We start from the raw sequence: 24,121 nt of genomic DNA, 5'->3' as shown, positions 1-24,121 counted from the left end.
AGTCATCATTCAACGTTCTGGTGCCTTCTGAGAGCCTATGGGAGCCTTAGAAACTGTCAGGTTACAGCAGAGATCCTCTGTTTTCAATAAAGAGGCTAAAGAAGGCCAAGAAATGGTCAGAGAGGGCACTTCCTGTACAGAATCTTCTCAGGTTTTTGCCTGCCATATGAGTTCTGTTATACTCACAGACACCATTCAAACAGTTTTAGAAACTTTAGGGTGTTTTCTATCCAAATCAAACAATTATATGCATATTCTAGTTTCTGGGCAGGAGTAATAAACAGATTAAATCGGGTTAAAAAAAAAATATCCGGCCGTGAAAATACTGCCCCCTATCCATAACAGGTTAACAAGAAATTTGTGGAGTGGTTGAAAAACTAGTTTTAATGACTCCAACCTAGGTGTATGTAAACTTCCGACTTCAACTATATATACACACACAGGTTATGGTGTGAGATTAATGCAGCTATCACGTCTTTACCGAGAAGGGGAAATGACCTGCGTGGCCTTCCTGGAAAGTGATTGGTCAGGGCCTCTTTGATCCAGTGGTTGGAATGAATCCCCCTGGGTCATGTTAACTAGGGCATGCAAATTGTTTTGCAACGAGAAATGATGTTTCTTCTTGGACAAGTCTAGGTTGTCGCTCCCTTTTTCAGTCCTTTTTCTCTTCTGTTTAATGCATAATGAAAATGACCCTGGCTGTATTCGTGGGTCTGTTTTTAGAAGGTTGCAATGTTACAAAACATTCAGATAGAAATGCATTTTATAGAACATATGATTTTCTGTCATATAGAATTGGCCATTGTCAGGTTGATTCATAAAATTTATATCTGCAACGTTGTCACTGAATGTCATTGAATGCACCAGACTTTCTCCTTAGTCAGTCACTGAAGCTGTAATGGCCCACGCAATGACTGCTGCTTAACTCAACAGGACCCGTTCCAGATTAAACTCCTCTGGGACCACAACCCTCACCCTGCTATTTATTTTAAGGTCTTTGAAGAGGTTGCCTGGCTAAGAACATTTTAAATGCATATGGATGTGCGATTTTTGTATTTTTTATTTATTTATTTATTTCCCCCCCCCTAGGGTTCTTGAAGGACGCTGACAATATAGAATTTAAAATGTCTTCTGGGTCGTGTCATTAGTTCATAAAACGTAACTGAATTTTGAAAAGGAACCAAATGGTTCTGTTTTTTTCCCCCCTCGCTGGTATTGAGATTATGAATGCAAAAATATCTCTGGTTTTCATAATATCTGATGAATATGTACTGATAACATTATAGGGAATGCAAGATTTTTCCAACATGGCTGGTAAAGAAACCGCCTGACAGCTGCTCAGACAGACATGCCTCAGAACTGGCATTTTGTCATGCGTTCAGGACGCAGCTGTTTAGATTATTAGATGAATACGCTTGTCATTCTCTATCTATTCTAGTGGCACTTGACTGAGTGATTTTAATATTGTAGCGGTCAGGGGTGCCGGGCTGGCCCACAAGTGTGAAGTAGCACAAGCTTAGACCAAGGTGGACCTTTTCTCCAGGGAAACTACCCAGGACTTTTATTCATTAACAGAATGTGCCACAGTGCTGGGTAACAAAACCAAACCAAAAACCTAGTTCCTCCTTTTAGCCTTTCTACATGTTTTTCTGGTCCCTCTGCTACCGGACAACTAAGCTGTTTACAGGCATATCAAACATTTATCTAACAGACTTCTCCTTACTGGGGTCAGATCTACAAGTAACGTCCGGTAAGTTCTTGTCCCGTTTTGGTCTGATATCCCTTTCAGCATCGGAGGACTCAGCGTTTCAGCTCTTGCTGCTCCAGGGAGACAAGCAGATCTGACCAAAGCCAGGTTAAAAAGTCTCCACCCAACTTCCAAGCTAATTATATTCAGGTGTGTGTAATTAGGCTCTTATCCTTTCAGGCCACCCCCTCTCCTGGCCAGCTGATGTAGCCAACAAGAAGGAATATAGTGGCCATCTCACACACCCACCCTTTCTGGGTGGGGCAGTCGTCGTCCACACAGCGTTCCAGCGGGACAGTGCGTCTGCATTCCCGTATTTCTACCCAGATCTGTGGACAACAGAAACGATACTGTTGGTGTGAGAAACCACCTGGTCACTATAGTTGGTCTCCTTGTTCCTGGACATCCAGACCAGAGGAGCATGTTCCGTGACCAGCGTGAGTGTCGTCCCAGGAGGTACTTTAACTTCTTCAATGCCCACAGCACCGCTAGGCACTCTTTATCCACTGAGTATTTGGTCTTGTGGATACAGCTTCCGGTTGATTATATAGGATTGTATGCTCCTTCCGCCCTGCGTATTTATTGGGACAAGCCTGCGCCCACCCATTTGTCTGAGGCATCTGTCTGGACCACCATCTCTCCCCTGAAGTCCGGCATCACCAAGACCAGTCTGGAACACAGGGCCTCCTTTAGGTTTTGGAAGGCTTCTTCTGCTTTGTCAGTCCACCTGACCTGGCTGGGCTGGGGCTTTTATGGTCAGGTCTGTGAAAGGACCAGCTTCAGTTGCATAGTTAGGCTAACCAGCAATTAACGTAGGTTCATTCCTATCAAAGGTTTTTACCTGAGACTTGGTTTGGGGCCGTGGCCACTGTCGGATGGCTTGAGCTTTCTTCTCTAGCAGTTTGACTTGGCCCCTCCCAATGGTGACGCCAGGTACTCTCCTTACTCAAGTCCCAGCCTGCACTTTTTTGCATTGGCGGTTGGACCTGCTCTGCGAAGTACCTCCAAGACAGCGTTGAGCTGCTTCAGGTGAGATTCCCACTGTGTACAGCCCTATCGCGTCGTCCAAATATGCTGCCGAGTACTCACTGTGGGGTCTCAGGACCCTAGCCATTAGCTTCTGAAAAGTAGGCGAAGCTCCATGCAGGCCGAAGGGTAGAACCGTGTAATGGTACAGCCCTGTATGTGTGGCAAAGGCAGTCTTCTCCCCCCTTTTTGGAGCCACAGGAACCTGCCAGTACCCCTTAGTAAGATCCAGGGTGCTGATATACTGGTCGCTGCCAAAGCGGTCAGTCAGCTCATCTACACCGGGCATAGGATAAGCGTCACATTTTGATATCTTATTTCGTTTTCAGAAGTCATTGCAAAACCTTAGTGACCCGTCCAGCTTCGGCACTAAGAAGATCGGGCTGCACTATTTACTCTGGGACGGTTCGATAATCCCCATCTTTAGCATCTGGTGGTCCTCCTTTTTGATGGCCTCCAGTCTGGCCTCTAGGACCCTATAAGGCCATAATGTCACCTTTCTGGGTTCTGTGTGGATGTGGTGGTGCTTCAAGGTTGTGCATCCTGGGAAGGGAGAGATGTCCCTGCTCTGGTCCACTAGTTCCCCCATCTCTTGCTGCTGTAGTTTTGTAAGCTGCGTGTTGATGGCGGCAACCTTTCGAGATGCTTCTGTGTGGACAGGCAACTCGTCTGAAGAACATCACCAGTTCCTAGGCAATCCCTTTTGAGGTCATAGTTCTTATGGGAATGGCCTATGGTTAGCGGGTGGCATAGTCTAGAATCACCAGGATGTATTGGTGCCCTTTGGTGGACTTCACCAGGGGCCCCACCAGGTCCATTGCAATTCTCTCAAAGGGGACATCTATAATAGGAAGAGGGATTAGATGATTTTTGAAGTGTGCTTCAGATGCACTGAGTTGCCATTCGGGACACGACCGACAATAGTCCTCCATGGCTCTTACCACTCCCAGTCAGTAGAAGCGCCAGAGGATCCTGTCCTTTGTCTTCTGGACCCCAGATGGCCACCAAGGACATGTGAGTTGGATAATTTGCAATATGGTGGGGACATACTGCCTTAGGACCAATAACAGTTTGTTAACTTTAGAATTAACCTATTTAGCATAATAAATTAAGCTGCCTCTTAATCACAAATCAAGGATATCTTAATTCGCTCACCCCAGGGATCATCTTTCCATCTACTTCAGTGACCTGGCTCCTCGCTTGGGTGAGGTTGGGGTCTTCCAGCGGAGCCATTCCAAACTGGCCTTTGCGGTTGAGACCGAGGGGCCCCTCCCCGAGATCTTCCTCTGACAGCTTCCAGTCTGGGAATGGATCGAAGGGACCTGCTAAGTCTTCCTCTGATCCCGGCTCCGTGTAGGCCCCATCCGGGTTCCACTGGGCCGCGCAAATAGGGATTTTCGTAGACAGTTGGAGTGTTTCTTGGGCTATGGCCTGGTTGATTTTTCTCTGAGCCCTCGGTGGAGGGGATGTTTTCTTTACAGTTGAACCGGGCCTTATGCTTCCCAACAGTTTAGAAAGGAGAACAATCGTGACCCACCAGAAGGGGTACCGGGAGGTTGGGCACTACCCCTACTTGAAGTTGATAGTTCCCTTGAGGGGTTGTAAGCTTCACCACTGCCGTGTTATACTCCTTGGTGTCCCCACGAATGCAGGACACTGCCATGGGATACTCTGGGGTACGATTGTGCTCACCTACTAGCTGTGGCTGTATCAATGACACCGTACTGCCGGTGTCCAACAGGGCTTCTGCATCTCTTCTAGATGTCGACCGATTATGATTTTTCAACGCCAATACCGATTATTGGAGGACCAATAAAGCCGATACCGATTAATCAGCCGATTTGTTATTTTTTTATAATAATGACAATTACAACAATACTGAATGAACACTTATTTTAACTTAATATAATACATCAATAAAATCAATTTGGCCTCAAATAAATAATGAAACATGTTCAATTTGGTTTAAATAATGCAAAAACAAAGTGTTGGAGAAGAAAGTAAAAGTGCAATATGTGCCATGTAAGAAAGCTAATGTTTAAGTGCCTTGCTCAGAACATGGGAACATATGAAAGCTAGTGGTTCCTTTTAACATGAGTCTTCAATATTCCCAGGTAAGAAGTTTTAAGTTGTAGTTATTATAGGAATTATAGGACTACTTCTCTCTATACGATTTGTATTTCATATACCTTTGACTATTGGATGTTCCTATAAGCACTTTAGTATTGCCAGTGTAACAGTATAGCTTCCGTCTTGCTCCTACCTGGGCTCAAACCAGGAACACACCGATAACAGCCACCCTCGAAGCAGCGTTGCCCATGCAGAGGAAGGGAAACAACTACTCCAAGTCTCAGAGCGAGTGAGGTTTGAAACGCTATTAGCGTGCACCCGGCTAACTAGCTAGCCATTTCACATCGGTTACACCAGCCTAATCTTGGGAGTTGATAGGCTTGAAGGGGTGGGTATAATTTGTGGAACGTTCCAACAGGAATCTGTTCCAAAAACGTAAAGTAAAAGGTTGCCAACCAACAATGCATACAAAGTAGCAACGCATACAAACCTAGCTAACTAGCTGCCGAATGGGCATCAACTCACCACGTAGCTTATTCTTAATGTTTGTCCATAGGCAAACAGACATGTGAGGACAGACATTTTTCGGAATAAACGTGATGAGTGAAAAACGCAATGAAATAGACCACTCCCTACCCGGTATCTTATTCTGCCGCTATACAACTTTGTATGCGTTGTTTTTTGGAAACCTTGTTATTTACGAAGTTTTTGGAATAGATTCCTGTTGGAACGTTCCACAAATTATACCCACCCAGGTTGAAGTCATAAACAGCGCAATGCTTGAAGCACAGCGAAGGGCTGTTTGAATGAATGCTTACGAGCCTGCTGCTGCCTACCACCGCTCAGTCAGACTGCTCTATCAAATCATAGACTTAATTATAATATAATAAACACACAGAAATACGAGCCTTAGGTCATTGATATGGTCGAATCCGGAAACTACCATCTCAAACATTTTTTTTTTTCTTTCAGTGACATACGGAACCGTTCCGTATTTTATCTAACAGGTGGCTAAGTCTAAATATGTTTATGGTTAGGTACATTGGTACATTGGTGCAACGACAGTACTTTTTTCGCAAATGCGCTTGTTAAATCAACACCCGTTTGTTGAAGTAGGCTGTGATTCAATTAAAATTAACAGGCACCGCATCGATTATATGCAAGCAGGACACGTTAGATAAACTAGTAATATCATCAACCATGTGTAGTTAACTAGTGATTATGTTAAGATAGTTTTTAATAAGTCTAATGCTAGGTAGCAACTTACCTTTGCTTCTTGCTGCCCTCGCGTAACAGGTAGTCAGCCTGTTAATCCTTGTGGAGTGCAATGTAAGGCAGGTGGTTAGAGCGTTGGACTGGTAACCGAAGTTTGCAAAAACGAATCCCCCCCCCGAACAAGGCAGTTAACCCCCGTTTCTTAGGCCGTCATTGTAAATAAGAATGTGTTCTTAATCTGACTTGCCTAGTTAAATAAAGGTGTAAAAAAATATATATATATATATATATAAATAGGCAAATCGGTGGCCAAAAATACCGATTACCGATTGTTACATGAACTTGAAATCGGCCCTAATTAATCGGCCGACCTCTAATCTCTTCCATCTACTTTGGTTGGGAATGTGGTGGATGGTGACTCCTCCCAACAGGCCATTAAGTGACAGGGCCTCCCCTCAACTGGGTCTGTGGAGTGGGCATGTGTTAATTTCTACACGCATAACTTAGGTCTGGGCTTAGCCCGAACATACGTCGTCGGGGCGGCTCCACCTCTGGGCGTGAGGCAGGGGTCTCTCTGGTTGTTACCTTAGCTTACCCTCAGTCTTGTCCGTCTTACCAGACTTCAGCATACCCATTGTGGTCTGGTGGCTCTCCACTAGGAGGACTAGTTGGTACACAGATTGTGGATTGCCCTGGATGGCCACCTTCTTGGACCGTAGGAAGTGGCCCATTTACCACTCTCCTCCACAATAGGCTCTGAGGGGTCACTCTGCAAACAGGCCTTCGCCAGCCGGATAAGGTAGTGCATCTGGGCCCTAACTGACTGGATGGGGACAAAGGTCCATTCATGGAACTCCAAGACCTGGCTCATCAACATGTAGCCATGCTGGGCCAGAATCGCTGCCTTAACCACGTTGTCTTTAGCTTGAACATCTGATAGGTCATAGTAGGACCGGTGTGCTTCTCTAGCCAGGAAGGGTCCGCCCAGCCCAGGTGCTCTCGGGCCAACCCTCCCGTGTTGCGGTTCTCTGAGGCCTAGAGGTAGGCTTCCACATCATCCGCCTCTGTCATTTTCAGCAGGAGCCTTCCCAGGTTGGGTCCACTGGCTGGGGTTGCCTGTGTAGCACCAGTGGTGATGGTCTGTAAATGGACCAGGAACCTAGCATTTTGATTCCTTCACTCTGTAATGAACTCCCTGTGTATGTCATACTGGGCCTGGCTGTCATGAGCCAGCTGCTTGAGGCTCTCCATGATATGGAATTACTTAAGTCTTTTGTCACTTAGCCCTCCAAACCCAGAAATATAATGCCTGCATTCTCCACCAGTGTAGCGGTCAGGGATGCCGGGCTGGCCCACAAGTGACGATAATGTGAAGTAGCACAAGCTTAGACCAAGGTGGACCTTTTCTCCAGGGGAAACTACCCAGGACTTTTATTCAGTAAAAAAACAAACAATGGGCCATAGTGCTGGGTCTCAAAACCAAAAACCGAGCCTTTCTACATAATTCTTCTGGTCTGTCTCTGCTACTGGACAGCTAAGCTGTTTGCCGGCGTATCAAACAAAATAAAACAAATCTAGCAGTCTTGTTCTTACTGGGGTCAGGTCTACGCCAGGTAATGTCCGGTAGGTTCTCGTCTCGTTCGGTCTGATATCCCTCTCCGCATAAGAGGGCTCAGCATTTCAGCTCTTGCTGCTCCAGAGACACAAACAGATCTGGCCAAAGCCAGGTTAAAAACAGCCACCACCCAACCTCCAAGCTAATTTATATTCAGGTGTGGGCAATTAGGCTCTTACCATTCCGGGCCACCCTCTCTCCTGGCCAGCAGATGTAGCCAACAAGCAGGAATATACCGGCCATCACACACCCACCCTCACTCGATCACAATATAATATTCAGAGTTTACATTGCTCTCACTCCATCACAATATAATATTCTGATTTTACGTGGCTGTCTCATGCTGTGTATTGTTCATAGTAGTAAAGTGCTTGTGTTAATTGGGCTAATGACTGGTGATGTGTCTCTCAGCAGGAGGAGAAGGACGGCGATCCCCCAAAGGACTCTCTGGATGATCTCTTCCCCAACGATGAAGAGGAGCAAGGCCAAGGCAGTAAGAACCACTGACATCATTACTAGCCATCCATGACATCTCGGTACTTTTTAGGACGCATCCCAAGTGGTCCCGTGTGGCTCAGTTGGTAGAGCATGGTGTTTGCAATGCCAGGGTTATAGGTTCGATTCCCACGGGGGACCAGTACGGGGGGAAAAAATTTATGAAATGTATGCATTCACTACTGTAAGTCGCTCTGGATAAGAGCGTCTGCTAAATGACTAAAATGTAAATGTAAAAGAGATGTTAATCTCAATGTGTCCTCTGTAGTTAAATAAAGGATAACAATAATGTCAGCCTACCCTCAACCCTATGAAGTGCACTACTTTTGACAAGGCCCCATAGGCTGCCAGACACAGTCTTAGATATAATTGTAGAACCTTGGCTTGTAATGTATTATTGGAGTTCTGCTACTCAACTGCAATTAAAAAATTCACTGTTGTAGAAAATATTTCTCCCTCACACCCACAATTACCTCTGCACCTTGTTTATTTTGGCAACATTTCAGTCTTTCACTTTCACTGCACTGTTTGTTACCAATAACAAGGTCAACCAGTGTCCTTCGTCTTCCTGTTGACATGACCTTTGCTCTGTGTCCCCTCCTTCCTTCACCCCCACAGTGCAGCACCAGCACAACAGTGCTGCGGTGGCCGCAGCCCAACAGGGAGGCTATGAGATCCCAGCCCGCCTGAGGACCCTCCACAATCTGGTGATCCAGTATGCCTCCCAGGGGCGCTACGAGGTGGCTGTGCCCCTCTGCAAACAGGCCCTGGAGGACCTGGAGAAGACCTCCGGACACGACCACCCTGATGTCGCCACCATGCTCAATATACTGGCCCTTGTCTACAGGTGAGGCCTGGCATTCTCCTTGATCTATCTCAGGGTTGTGTTCATTAGGGCACCTAGCAGACAATGTTTTAAAGGCCCAATGCAGACATTTTTTTTCTATATCAAATCATTTCTGGGTAACAATTGAAGTACCTTACTTTAAAATGGGCGTAAATAGCTTTTAGCATGACACTTTTCTCAAGCAAGAATTTAGCTAGGACTGTCTGGGAGTGGTCTAGGAGGGGCAAACTGAAGACTATATCTTATTGGCAGTGGTTTGGAACTCTTATTGGCCTGTTAACCAATTTACCGCATGGTGATGTCACCATGGAACGCCAACTCCTGCCCGTGCAAACCTGCTGATTAGAAGGTCCTGTGTAGGTCCTGTGTAAATTGTATTTTCAACTGGCAACTATCAAGAAATAACACTGATCAAATGTTCTCACACTTTTAGTGTTAGTTTCATCAGCAGTTGTACAATATGATGCAAAACACAGGAAAGACTGCATTTTGACTGCACTGGGCCTTTGGAAAGTGTTTTGGAACAAATTTTTATATTGGACAAGTCAACGAAGTACCACCCTGTTTCAGTCAGTTTTGTTTGTGCCTAGTTTGTGCCTAGGGACAATGCATGGTTTGCCTGTTATTTTGTTCAGTTTGCCTTGCTAGGTTTTCCTATTTGCAATCTTTGTAGGATGTGTAGTAATTAATCCTTCATTGCTTATATACTAACTAATCTGTCTTCATTTCCGCATTTCAATGCATGCAGTGAAGACAGCACATTATGACTTTGCGATGTGCTTGTATGCTGAGATTATATCGGATCTCGCACGCTCTCTCTCTAGGGATCAGAACAAATACAAAGAGGCTGCCCATCTGCTCAACGACGCTCTGTCCATCCGGGAGAAGACTCTCGGCAAAGACCACCCTGCTGTAAGCAAGAACCCTTTTCATGACAACCACACTATGTGGACAGACTGACCCATATGTGGAATAAAAAGATTTGTCATCAGGTGTTAGTTCATAATAGCCAGAATGGCTTGGTGGGCTTTGTCACTGGGGAGCCAATAGCGTACCACCCACCTTACTTACCGTCCCACACTACGTCTCTATATGCATTTCTTGCTTTATCCACATCAATTCCTGATATGGATTTATGTTGCTAGTCTCTTACCTGAAGGTCATCAATCACAACTGTTCAATACCCTGTCACCTAAACCCAGAGCTAATGCATTTCCAAAACAACCTCACACACAGAGAATGGTCCTTAGATGTTCTTGGTCTTGATACATCATCTGACGACAGATGGAAATATTGATATTATATAAAAATGGTTGCTGGTTAGTGACAACTCCAAGTAGTCTAATCCTCGTTGTGTGTTTTGTTCCTGTCATCCAGGTTGCTGCTACGCTCAACAACCTGGCCGTGCTCTATGGAAAGAGGGGCAAGTACAAGGAGGCCGAGCCACTGTGCAAGAGAGCTTTGGAGATAAGAGAAAAGGTAGGCCATATCCCTGGACCTCTTGTCTATTGCTACCCTGACATAATTTTGCTCAGATCACCTGAAAACACACACTTATCAAGGCCTCAGTTCTGATAGAAACTCTCTCAGAATGAAATTCCTGTGACGTGATGATTATAATTACCAGGGAGGAGAGAGAGAGGTTTGGAAGAAAAGAGAGAAAGAACAGTGCAGATATAACGTAGCAAATGCATTCTGTGCCTCAGAGCCCCAAACAGCTCGCTCCATATTGATCTGGGTTTTATTAGATTTGCTTCTTTTGAGTGGAGAAACCTTATGTTGACTGCTGAAAGAGACTTGGGGAAATGATTGAATTAAGCAGATTAGAACACAATCAAAGGTTGAGACGTACTTAAATGGTAGACAAAACAGTTAAGCTCTCTGCCTGCAGCACTAAGATAGTTGTATAATATGCTTAGAAAAAGCTACTGATTTGTGTTAACGTTTTGGCAGTTTTTATTTGAACATTTTATACCGGTTTTGGTTGAATTTCTGTTATTTTGCCGTTTTAATTATATGATTCGTTCATGCAACCATGTAGATAATTACATGGATACTGTATTGACCTTCCTGGTTGCCAAACAACATATAAATACATATACCTCTTATGTTTTTGTCCCTCTCAGGTACTGGGCAAGGACCACCCAGATGTGGCCAAGCAGCTGAACAACCTGGCCCTGCTGTGTCAGAACCAGGGCAAGTATGAGGAGGTGGAGTACTACTACTGCCGCGCCCTGGAGATCTATGAGTGCAGACTGGGTCCCGACGATGCCAATGTGGCCAAGACCAAGAACAACCTGGTGAGTACTACTGGGCAACACTTGGGTGGTGTTCAATAGGCACCAAACTGAAGAAAATTGACTGAAACAGGGAGAGGAACTACCTGGACTTGTCCAATTAGAAAAACAAATGATAATGTGCATAGTCATTCACTTACAAAATCACACCCATATAAACCATGTGTGGATTAGTTTGAACTTGCATGTTTGGTTAGAGTCAGGGTTTCTGTGTCCCTAGATTAGTTATGTTCCTGTGGGAGTGGCTTGTAATTACAGTTGTAGATGCTGAAGATGCTTGCCCAGAGTTTTGATAGATTTTAAATAAAAGCATAACTTCACATTCAGCTGTGGAGTTTCAAAGTTCGTATTCTGAAAGACACAGAATTTGATTGTCAGGATGAACCATCTATATTGGTATTCAGAGAAAAGAAACCAAGGATTTTCCACTTTTAGAGTTTGCTTCACATTCACAGCATGATTGACACCCAGCGGCACCTTTGCTTTGTAGTTAATTGAACTCGTCGCTCTACAAACGGGAAAACGGTCTCAATTAGTATGTAAAGCAAACTGGTGCACTGCACAAGGCCACTGGGGCTTTGTCTATTCTCCGCCAGCTTTCAGTCCCGTAGCTAGTCTCGTCCGCCCACTCATATCTTGTCTGCTTTATGATTCATTAAGGTGTTGTATTGAGACCCAGAGGCAGGCGCAGTAGTGCTATATCATTGTTCATGAGCCCCTGAACTACACTGGGGAAATATGTGGATGGATGGATGGATTGGCCATGTTCTTTCAGGGAGCACAGTGTGATTCAATACCCTCGTTTTGATACAACATTGATAAGTACTTTTTTTCTCCTCCTTTTCTCTCCAGGCATCCTGCTTTCTCAAACAGGGGAAATACAAGGAGGCTGAGATTCTGTACAAAGAGATTCTGACCCGTGCCCATGAGAAAGAGTTTGGATCTGTCGATGGTAAGAAGAACTGAGTTCTACTGTATGATCCAATGCATCTGATGGGTTCTGATTTGAAATATGGTTAATCATCAGGTAACCTATGGAAAGGAGAAGGTCCACAGTCTGGTTGTTACACCAGAAGTTAATGGTTATCTGTAGGAGGAATGTATATGGTGGAGTGAATTAAGGTTGGATATGAGCCAAATTGAATTTCCTACATCAATGCTTTTCAATGAAGCTTTTACCGCAGAAGGGGAATATACATGTAACTGCCAAAATAAAGGAAACACCAACAAAGTCAAACAATCAAGCAAATGTATTTATAAAGCCCTTCTTACATCAGCTGATGTCAAAGTGCTGTACAGAAACCCCTAAAACCCCAAACAGCAAGCAATGCAGGTGTAGAAGCACGGTGGCTAGGAAAAACTCCATAGAAAGGCCAGACACTAGGAAGAAACCTAGAGCGGAACCAGGCTATGAGGGGTGGCCAGTCCTCTTCTGGCTGTGCCGGGTGGCGATTTATAACAGAACATGGCCAAGATGTTCAAATGTTCATAGATGACCAGCAGGGTCAAATAATAATAATAGTGTCTTAATAGAGTGTTAGGCCACCATGAGCCAGCTTAAATGCACCTTGGCATAGATTTATACAAATGTCTGGAACTATACTGGAGGGATGCAACACTATTTTTCCATCATTTGGTGTTTTGTTGATTGTGGTGGAAAACTGTCTCAGGCGCCAGAATCTCCCAGAAGTGTTCAGTTGGGTTGAGATCTGGTGACTGAGACTGCCATGTTATATGGTTTCCACTGTTTTCATGCTCATCAAACCATTCAATCACCACCCGTGCCCTGTGGATGGGGGATTTGGGATCCTATGGTGGCATAGCCATAGTAGCCAAAATAATGGCCTGCCCGGCATTTTTATACATGTCCCAAAGCATGATGGGATGTTAAATGCTTAATTAGCTCCGGAACCATACCTGTGTGGAAGCACCTGCTTTCAATATACTTTGTATTCCTCATTTACTCAAGTGTTTCCAATATTTTGGCATTTACAAGTAGTTTTCTATAATCAAGATATGAGCAGAGGTGGTAGGGCAGGGCTCCCTTAGAAAGATGTCATGTTTTTACAACATGCAAATCTTCTCGATATGCCTCTTGTCTTACCGCTTGTCTTGCCCCAGCGAGCAGGGTCACTGACGGACACAGGGTTAAAGAATGGACAGTGTTCTAAACAGAGTGTCGTTGGTTCGTCAAGGCGAGGCTCGCTCACCAGTCAGAGGATGATAGGATTTTTCAAGAGACAAAATAAAGAGGGGGTTTTCTAATTTAACATTAACTTTCCTTGCTCTTATTCCTTTTACGATAAACTTGGTTAAACTCTGCTATTTAATGGTCTGCCTCAAGCGATTCGATATCCTACTTTGGAATGTCGCTTTAGAAAGAGTGCGACTTGGCACAAGGGAACATTAAAGCTGACAGAGCAAAACTAAAAGAGTTTGGTGGATTCTCGAAATTGCCTCAAGGCTTGTTCATGAAGTTTAGACAAAGTAGGTGCAGTATAACAATTTTACCATGTGTCATATATTATCTTTGTCTTTTTATTCTTAAAATTGACTATTTGTGACCTCTGTCTCAACTTACAAAATAACTTTAATTGATTTGTCTAGTTTCAATGAGAGAAACTGTATTTAGCAGGTTACATTTCATCTCTAGGAGAAATGTTAATGGTACAGTCAATTTCTTGTGAAAGTCCCAAGTCTTGATCATTAATAGTTCAGAATACCTATTGGTTTGAAACAATGACAACTTTTATTCCATCTGAAGAATGCTGCGTCAACCACTTTAAAGAATAGAAATGAGAGGTGCACTGCCTGGTCCTCAGAACATATTCAGGGCATTCAGAAAGTTTTCAGGCCCCTAGACTTTCTCCACATTTTGTTACGTTACAGCCTTATTCTGAAATTGATTAAATCGTTTTTTCCCCCCTCGTCAATCCACACACACTACCCCATGATGACAAAGCAAAAACAGCTTTTTAGACATTTTTGCAAATGTATAGTTTTTTGGGGGGAAATATCACATTTACTTAAGTATATTCTGACCCTTTAGTCAGTACTTTGTTGAAGCACCTTTTGGCAGCGATTACATCCTCAAGTCTTCTGGGTATGATGCTTCAAGCTTGGCACATCTGTATTTGGGGAGTTTCTCACATTCTTCTCTGCAGATCCTCTCAAGCTCTGTCAGGTTGGATGGGGAGCATCGCTGCACAGCTATTTTCAGTTCTCTTCAGAGATGTTCGATCGGGTTCAAGTCCGGGCTCTGGCTGGGACATTCAGAGAATTGTCCCAAAGCTACTTCTGCGTTGTCTTGACTGTGTGCTTAGGGTTGTTGTCCTGTTGAAGGTAAACCTTCGCCCCAGTCTGAGGTCCTGAGCGCTCTAGAGCAGGTTTTCATCAAGAGGTTCTCTGGGCTTTGCTCCGTTCATCTTTGCCTCGCTCCTGACTAGTCTCCCAGTCCCTGCTGCTGAAAAACATTGCCACAGCATGATGCTGCCACCACCATACTACACCATAGGGATGGTACCATGTTTCCACCAGACGGGACGCTTGGCATTCAGGCCAAAGTGTTCAAGAGAATCTTGTTTCTCATAGTCTGAGAGTTTTTAGGTGTCTTTTGGCAAACTCCAAGTGGGCTGTCATGTGCCTTTTACTGAGGAGTGGCTTCTGTCTGACCACTCTACCATAAAGGCCTTATTGGTGGAGTGCTTCAGAGATGGTTGTCCTATCTCCACAGAGGAACTCTGGATCTCTGTCAGAGTGTCCATCGGGTTCTTGGTCACCTCCCTGACCAAGGCCCATCTCCCCCGATTGCTCAGTTTAGCCGGGCGGCCAGCTCTAGGAAGAGTCTTGGTAGTTCCAAACTTCTTCCATTTAAGAATGATGGAGGCCACTGTGTTTTTGGGGACCTTCAATACTGCAGAAATGTTCTGGTACCCTTCCCCAGATCTGTTCCTCGACACGATCTTGTCTCTTAGCTCTATGGACAATTCCTTCGACCTCATGGCTTGGTTTTTGCTCTGACATGCGCTGTCAACTGTGGGACCTTATATAGACAGTTGTGTGCTTTTCTAAATCATGTCCAATTAAATTTACCACAGGTGGACTCCAATGAAGTTGTAAGAACATCTCAATGTTGATCAATGCAAACAGGATGCACCTGAGTTAAATTTTCAGTCTCATAGCAAAGGGTATGAACTATATTTGTATGTGTGTAACACTGATTTTGCTTTGTCATTATGGGGTATTGTGTGTAGATTGCAGAAGTTTTATATTTAATCCATTTCAGAATAAGGCTGTAATGTAACAAAATTTGGAAAAGTCAAGCGGTCGGAAAGTATTCAGAAGGCACTGTATATGTCTGTTTGTGGTCAGCCTGACAACTTTGTACAGAACACCTCTCCTCTCTCTTATCTGCAGCTGAGAACAAACCCATCTGGATGCACGCCGAAGAGAGAGAGGAGATGAGTAAGGTGGGTTTTGTGTATTTACCTACGTTGATCTCACATGTGTACCTAAGGCCATACTAGGTGGAGCTCAATAACGCCTCTTTATAACAGCATGAATGTTATAGTTACTGTCTGAAGTTCCACTCATCTCTCGCCACTTCTATTTGTCTCTCTTTAATTACTACACTGTTGGAGATAGAAACATAAGCAGTTCGCTGCACCTGCGATAACATTGGAAAATCTGGGTATGCGACCAATAACTTTGATTTGATTCCAGGGCAAGCACAGAGACAACACCCCGTACGGCGAGTATGGAGGCTGGTACAAGGCCTGCAAAGTGAACAGGTGAGCCAAGAGCCACGAATTGTGATGACTTAGCTGAAACAACACATTAAGTCATTAGTCTTGCCCCTATTCAAACAGACATTGAGATGATGTATTTCAAAGGTTTCTATATAACAGGGCAATGTAGTTTTGTCAATTATGCATAGCGTTATTATAAGAGATTAATCTCATGTTCTGAACTTGCAAAACTACGGTGTACCCTACTGAACACACACCTGTCATCATTATGAGTGACCACTGCTGTGTCTGTCGGCCCTCTAGCCCAACAGTGAACACCACCTTGAGAAACCTGGGAGCTCTGTACCGCCGACAGGGCAAGCTAGAGGCCGCTGAGACCCTGGAGGAGTGTGCCATGAGGTCCCGCAAGCAGGTTAGGATAATACTGTAGCTATAAATACTCACACAGTGTATAATGTACACAAATGACCACGAATGACACTGTTAACTCAGGACACTGAGGGATTAAAATGGGTTTAAATGTAATTTTTTGGTCAGCGATCTACACAAAATACACTCTAATTCCAAAGTGGATGAAACATTTAAATATTTCTTAAAGATTAATTAAAAAATAAAACATGAATGTACTTTGATTAGATAAGTATTCACCCCCCTGAGTCAATGCATGTTAGGAACACCTTTGGCAGCGATTACAGCTGTAAGTCTTCGTGGTTAAATCTCATAAGAGCTTTGCACACCTGTATTGTGCAATATTTGCCAATTATTATTTTCAAAATTCTTTAAGCTCTGTCAAGGTGTTAGGATCATGGCTAAACTGCAATTTTCAAGGCTTGCCATAGATTTTCAAGCAGATTTTAGTGAAAAGAGTAAATTGGCAAATCAGGAATATTCACTGTCTTCTTGGTAAGAAACAGTCTAGATGTGGTTTTGTTGTAGGTTGTCCTGCAGAAAGGTGAATTCCTCTCCCAGTGTCTGGTGTAAAGCAGACTGAAGCAGGTTTTCTTCTAGGATTTTGCCTGTGCTTGCCTCCAAGTTTATTTTTATCCTGAAAAACTCCCCAGGCTTTGCCGATGTCAAACATACCCATACCATGATTCATCTACCACCATGCTTGAAAATACTGTAAATAGGCAGTTACTCAGTGTTGTTGGATTAGCCCCAAACGTAAGGATTTGCATTTAGAAATGTTTTATTCCTTTTCTCTGTTTAATGCAGTATTAATTTAGTGCCTTGTTTCATACCTATGCATGTTTTGGGCTATTTTGTATTCTTTTCACTGTCATTTAGGTCATTATTTTGGAATCACTACAATGTGTTGATCCATATTCTCTTTTCTCCCATCACAGCCGTTGAACTCTGTAGTTGTTTTAAAATCACCAATGGTCTCATGGTGACATCACTGATGTGTCTGGGTGGTTTAATACATCATCCACAGCATAATTATTAACTTGACCATGCTTGAAGGTATATTCAATGTCGGATTTATTGTTACCCATCTACCAATCACTGCCCTTCTGAGGCTTTCAAAAAGCTCCCTGGTCTTTGTAGTTTAATGTGCTTGAAATGCAAGGGGCCTTACAGTTGTTGTATGGGGACAGAGCAAGGGTTAGTCATTCAACAATCGGGGCGGCAGCGAATCCTAGTGGTTAGAGCATTGGACTAGTAACCGAAAGGTTGCAAGATCGAATCCCCGAGCTGACAAGGTACAAATCTGTCATTCTGCCCCTGAACAAGGCAGTTAACCCAAAGTCAGCTTCATATTCGTCATCTCCAGCACCACCCCAACATCAACATATGCAAAAAAATAATTTAAGCCACATTTGACTGCGGAACTAATTTAGTCTTGTCTAAACAAAGGAGGTGAAGACTTATGAAATTACTATTTTAGTTTAAAAAAAAAAAATTAATCACTTTGACATGAGTATTTGGTGTAGATCAATGACAAAATATTACAATTCAATATCTCAATCCCAAAATGTGAAAAAAGTTCAAGGGGATGTAGACTTTCTATAGTCACTGTATATGCCTTAAGCTACAATGCTTTTGTGATACTTGAATACTTGTATGATTTGAATAAATATTTCCTCATATACCAATAAACTATTAGTGCACACCTATTGCGTAAGTGTGTACAGTATGCATTACCTGCTCATAGGATGGGTCAGGGCAAAGAATCTCATGCTATTTTTTCCTCTCTCTACCATGCTTTGGATGCAGATCAACACAGTAAGTGGCTTAATTATAACAGGAACTGTCAATAGTCTCCATGTATCCCTACTAACATCACTCTCATGTAACTGTCATTGTAGTGTCCATGTCTCTGTAGTGGCTCCATTGTCTCCATGCACCAGCACAATGCCTGAGGCAGTGGAACAAATATCACATAACACCCCCGTAATTCCACTCTAATTTCACAGCCCATCTGTACCAGAATGCACTAGCTAGCCATTTAATTGTTCAAGGTTAGTGATTTCTTAAAGTGTGGGTTTGTGTGTGTATGCATGTGTTTGTTTGTGTGTATTTGTGTGTGTCTGTGGCGCCTGTCTTTGGTCCCTCCCCCAGGGCATAGACCCCATCCAACAGACACGTGTGGTGGAGATCTTAAAGGATGGCGAGGGGGACAGGGAGAGGCGGAGGAGCCGGGACAGCCTGTCCAGCGTCAAGTACGAGAGCGGCTCTGAGACCGTCGAGGAAGTGAGTATGGGCGTAGAGTGGAACGGGGTGAGTACAAATCCACATCAATTTATTCAGTCCCCTAAACTCCGGTGGCCTTAATGATGGACAGAGCAGTTATACACAGTACACTGCTGAGCTGATGGGCTGGTACATATTGCACACCCCCCGCAGTCCTAATCTTAAACACTGCACACTGCATACAGTGGTTGTGTACCAATTCTACACACTTTTCCCGACGTGTGTACTTGCACACTACCTATCATGGATTTAAAAGCATTGGATTGGTGTGTAAGCATTTTGCTGGAGGGAGTTAAATCCATGAGAGGGAGTGTACCGTCGTCTGAAGCGCACATTTCGGGCGCACATTTTGCATGAAACATTTGGGAGGCTGACAGTGTCATCAGGAGTAAAGTATGTGTGCAAGGCAATCAAGGCTGTTCATTCCTGGTTGGTCCTGGAGATGCATCTATAAGGAATTGTATTCTATATATATATATATATATTGTATCAGTCAGCCAGCTCTCTGTATTATTGCCCTGTCCTCACCAAAGCGTCATCTATAAATCCTTTTTGGAAAGGCACAAAGCTGATTGAGTGCTGGCATAACCTGATGTGTAACTCCTGTTAATTTTAACTGCTGGCTTTGTATGTGTTACATTTTTTGGGTGGCGCTTGTTGAAGTATTTTATTTCTCGTTTTAATATCCAACAGTTTTGTTAAATGTTGCCGATGTTGCTTAAACAGGAGAGAAACAAATGGCACAGGTTCACTCTGGGGCATCCTGGGAAGGCAGAATCCCTTTTTACAGAATTCACCGGGCTATACTGTTTGTCCTACCTTATTGACACCTAGCTATTGTGTCAATCTGATAGCTCACAGCTTGATTAGTATAGGGGTGGCAGGTAGCCTGGCGGGTAGAAGTGTTGGGCCAGTAACCCAAAGGTTGTTGGATCGAATCCCCGAGCTGTCAAGGTAAAAATCAGTCGTTCTGCCCCTGAGGAAGGCAGTTATCAAATTTTATTTTATTGGTCACATAAATAAATATGTGTATTTTTATTTCACCAGGTAGGGAAGTTGAGAACAAGTTCTCATTTACAACTGCGACCTGGCCAAGATGAAGCAAAGCAGTGCGACAAAAACAACACAGAGTTACACATGGGATAAACAATCGTACAGTCAATAACATAAGCATTTAGCAGATGTTATTGCAGGTGTAGCAAAATGCTTGTGCTCCAACAGTGCAGTATTTATTTTTGTTAAACCTTTATTTAACTAGGCAAGTCAGTTAAGAACAAATTCTTATTTACATTGACAACCTAGGAACAGTGGGATAACTGCCTTGTTCAGGGGCAGAACGACAGATTTTTACTTTGTCAGCTCGGGGATTCGATCCAAACAACCTTTCGGTTACTGACATAGCTCTAACCACTAGGCTACCTGCCACCCCTAGTAGTATCTAACAATACACAAATCTAAAAGTAAAATCATGGAATTAAGAAAACTATATATAAATATTAGGATGAGCAATGTCGGAGTGGCATTGACTAAAATACAGTAGTGTAGAATACAGTATTAACATGAGTAAAGCTGTATGTAAACATTATTCAAGTGAGTAGTGTTCCATTATTAAAGTGGCCAGTGATTACATGTCTATGTATATAGGGCAGCAGCCTCTAAGGTGCAGGGTTAAGTAACCGGGTGAAAGCCGGCTAGTGATGGCTATTTAACAGTCTGATGACCTTGAGATGGAAGCTGTTATTCAGTCTCTCAGTCACAGCTTTGACATCCTTCTGGATGATAGCGGGTTGGACAGGCTCTGGCCCGCGTGGTTGTTGTACTTGATGATCTTTTTGGCCTTCCTGTGACATCGGGTGCTATAGGTGTCCTGGAGGGCAGGCAGTGTGCCCCGGGTGATGCGTTGGGCAGAACGCACCACCCTATGGAGAGGCCAGCGGGTTGCGAACGATGCATTTGATGATACAGCCCAACAGGATGCTCTCAATTGTGCGTCTTTAAAAGTTTCTTAGGGGCCACGCCTAATCTCTTCAGCCTCCTAAGGTTGAAGAGGCTCTTGCGCCTTCTTCACCACACTGTCTATGTGGGTGGACCATTTCAGATTGTCAGTGACGTGTACGCCGAGGAATTTGAAGCTTTCCACCTTCTCCTGTCGATGTGGATGGGGCGTGCTCCCTCTGCTCTTTCCGGAAGTCCACGATCAGCTCCTTCATTTTGTCGACATTGAGGGAGAGGTTATTTTCCTGGCACCACTCTGCCAGGGCCCTCACTGTTCCCCGGGCGCCGATGACGTGGATGTCGATTTAAGGCAGTCCCCCGCATTTAACCCAACCCCTGATTCAGAGGGGTTGGGTTAAACGTGGAAGACACATTTCAGTTGAATGCATTCAGTCGACCAACTGACTAGGTTATCCCCCTTTCCTTTCACTCATCCTTGTTTGGGGAAGTTCCATTTCAATGCACTCAATTCAGAAAGTTGAATGGATTTAAATGGCATTGACCCCAACCCTGGAAGGGCCCAAACCTGGTTAGGATCCAAACCAATTGAGCCTGGCAGTGAAATGCCTCTGTTAGATGCTGGCTGCTTGTCCCTGTTTGGACATCTGGACTTCCAATTCTGGCGTGTGCTTTAATCCCCTTCTCACTTACTGCACTTAATGGGCTATTACTGCGCAGGCAAGCCAGGCTACAGATCTGCTGCCGATGGGCCATGACTAAGTCAGTGAGGGATAGTGAGAAGGGGATTCTGCCGATAGGGACTAATAGGGAGAGTTTACTGCTAGGCTGCGTCCAAAATAGGCACTGTGACCTCATCGTTAGCGTAGGGGAGGAGGGGGGGCATGTTAGTGGGCATGGCCAATGGCATTGTCTCCCAAACATTTTTAGAGGCCCTCCTCTTGGCCATGGGTCAGAGAGAAATGTTTTGTTTTAAAGCTAGTTTCCTGTTATTATACACATTTCGTCATAGGGCTGACTGCTGAGAGAAAATGTGCAGTTTTAAAGCTAATTCCCTGCAATTATACACATTTTGCTATGGTTTAAGACATGTTCTTATGCTATCTGAGTGACTCAAACATAGTGGCAAGAAAAAGTATGTGAACCCTTTGGAATTCCCTGGATTTCTGCATAAATTGGTCATACAGTTTGATCTGAACTTCATCTAAGTCACAACAATAGACAAACACAGTGCGCTTAAACTAATAACACAAATTATTGTATTTTTCTTGTCTATAATTTTAAACATTTCACAGTGTACATTGGGAAAAGTATGTGAACCCCTAGGCTAATGACTTCTCCAAAAGCTAATTGGAGTCAGCTAACCTGGAGTCCAAACAATGAGATCAGATTGGAGAAGTTGGTTAGAGTTGCCCTGCCCTATACAAAACACTCACAAAATTTGAGTTTGCTATTCACTAGAAGCATTGCCTGATGTGAACCATGCCTCAAACAAAGATCTCAGAAGACCTCAGATTAAGAATTGTTGACTTGCATAAAGCTGGAAAGGGTTACAAAAGTATCTCTAAAAGCCTTGATGTTCATCAGTACACAGTAAGACAAATTGTCTATAAATGGAGAAAGTTCAGCACTGTTGCTACTCTCCCTAGGACTGGCTGTCCTGCAAAAATGACTGCAAGAGCACAGTACAGAATGCTAAATGAGGTTAAGAAGAATCCTAGAGTGTTGGCTAAAGACTTACAGAAATCTCTGGAACATGCTAACATCTCTGTTGACGAGTATAGGATACGTAAAACACTAAACAAGAATGGTGTTCATGGGAGGACACCACGGAAGAAGCCACTGCTGTCCAAAAGTTGAAGTTTGCAAAAGTGCACCTGGATGTTCCACAGCGCTACTGGCAAAATATTCAATGGACAGATTAAACTAAAGTTGAGTTTTTTGGATGGAACACACAACACTATGTGTGGAGAAAAAAAGGCACAGCACACAGCACACATCAAAACCTCATCCCAACTGTAAAGTATGGTTTAGGGAGCATCATTGTTTGAGTCAGCTTTGCTACCTAAGGGCATGGACAGCTGCAATCATCGACAGAAAAATGAATTCCCAAGTTTATCATGACTTTTTGCAGGAGAATGTTAGGCTGTCTGCCAATTGAAGGTCAACAGAAGTTGGGTGATGCAACAGGAGAACGACCCAAAACATAGAAGTAAATCAACAACAGAATGGCTTCAACAGAAGAAAATACACCTTTTGGACCTCAACCTGATTTGAGATGCAGTGGCATGATCTCAAGAGAGCGGTTCACACACCAGACATCACAAGAATATTGCTGAACTGAAACAGTTATGTAAAGAGGAATGATCCAAAATTCCTCCTGACCATTGTGCAGGTCTGACCCGCAACTACAGAATACGTTTTCTTGAGGTTATTGCTTTCAAAGGAGGGTCAACCAGTTAGTAAATCCAAGGGTTCGCATACTTTTTCCACCCTACACTGTGAATGTTTACATGGTGTATTCAATAAAGACATGAAAACATAATTGTGTTATTCGTTTAAGCAGACTGTGTTTGTTGTGACTTGGATGAAGATCAGATCAATTTTATGACCAATTTAAGCAGAAATCCAGGTAATTCCAAAGGGTTCACAATTTTTCTTGCCACTGTACAATTTCAAAATGGGGGATCCATGCTATGACTGTCTAGTTTTTATTTTGGTGATTATTAGTTCTCAAACATGATCTTTTCATGTTTTCGTTTAAGTTTACACTGAAAACGTTTTACGATCCTTAAAAATATATAAAGTCTTTTGACTTTTCCACATTTTGTTACTTTACATACAGCCTTATTCTAAAATGGATTAAATAAAAAAAATCCATTGCAATCTACACAAAACCCCATAATGGCAAAGCGAAAACATGCTATTTCATGGTTTTGATGTCTTCACTATTATTCTACAATGTAGAAAATAGTAAAAATAAAGAAACTCTTGAATGAGTAGGTGTCCAATCTTTTGACTGATACTGTGTATGTATACATTACCAGTTTTATATATATGATTTAGCAGCGGCTGCTCGCCGCTGCCAAATGAGTATAGGGGAAACACTGTAGGGTGCCATTTGGGATGCCCTTTTCTGGTACTGCCCTGAGATCCCCAGTCTGAGTCTGTGCCTCCTTCTTTCACTAGCACACCCAGCCACTCCTCACTGCACCCCTCCCACTCCAAACGCGCATGTTCCACAACTGCTAGCCTGCGAGGCTCACCTTTTTAACACAGGCCAGCAATGTTTAACGTGTTGTGTTCCGTTGGTTTGAACTGCACTACATTACCCATTAACCACCTGCTGTGCTGCGGCTGATTCATGTGTCATCATAATCCTTTCCGTTATTTTCTGCATATGTTCATGTCATT

At 43.6% G+C, this 24,121-nt stretch overlaps 1 protein-coding gene across 12 annotated transcripts in view; it reads left to right on the top strand.

Annotated features, from left to right (window-relative positions):
* The window catches only part of LOC106576879 (kinesin light chain 1), a 58,137-nt gene that overhangs the window by 24,169 nt on the left and 9,847 nt on the right, over nucleotides 1–24,121 (top strand). For 3 of the 12 annotated variants that reach the window (XM_014154380.2, XM_014154381.2, XM_014154388.2), the window contains exons 4-14: nucleotides 8,085–8,166; nucleotides 8,787–9,015; nucleotides 9,840–9,927; nucleotides 10,393–10,494; nucleotides 11,142–11,315; nucleotides 12,165–12,264; nucleotides 15,729–15,781; nucleotides 16,035–16,102; nucleotides 16,364–16,472; nucleotides 18,278–18,286; nucleotides 18,623–18,781. In XM_014154380.2, the coding sequence (XP_014009855.1) occupies nucleotides 8,085–8,166; nucleotides 8,787–9,015; nucleotides 9,840–9,927; nucleotides 10,393–10,494; nucleotides 11,142–11,315; nucleotides 12,165–12,264; nucleotides 15,729–15,781; nucleotides 16,035–16,102; nucleotides 16,364–16,472; nucleotides 18,278–18,286; nucleotides 18,623–18,781 (1,173 nt within the window). The remainder of the gene's footprint in view (nucleotides 1–8,084; nucleotides 8,167–8,786; nucleotides 9,016–9,839; nucleotides 9,928–10,392; nucleotides 10,495–11,141; nucleotides 11,316–12,164; nucleotides 12,265–15,728; nucleotides 15,782–16,034; nucleotides 16,103–16,363; nucleotides 16,473–18,277; nucleotides 18,287–18,622; nucleotides 18,782–24,121) is intronic. The other 9 variants (XM_014154386.2, XM_014154389.2, XM_014154387.2 and 6 more) reach the window with 6 other exon arrangements.

Source organism: Salmo salar, chromosome ssa18, assembly GCF_905237065.1.
Source record: "Salmo salar chromosome ssa18, Ssal_v3.1, whole genome shotgun sequence".
In the NCBI taxonomy this organism is placed as follows: Eukaryota; Metazoa; Chordata; class Actinopteri; order Salmoniformes; family Salmonidae; genus Salmo; species Salmo salar.
The sequence above is the reverse complement of the archived record's forward strand: the minus strand, read 5'-3'. Positions and strand labels throughout refer to the sequence as shown.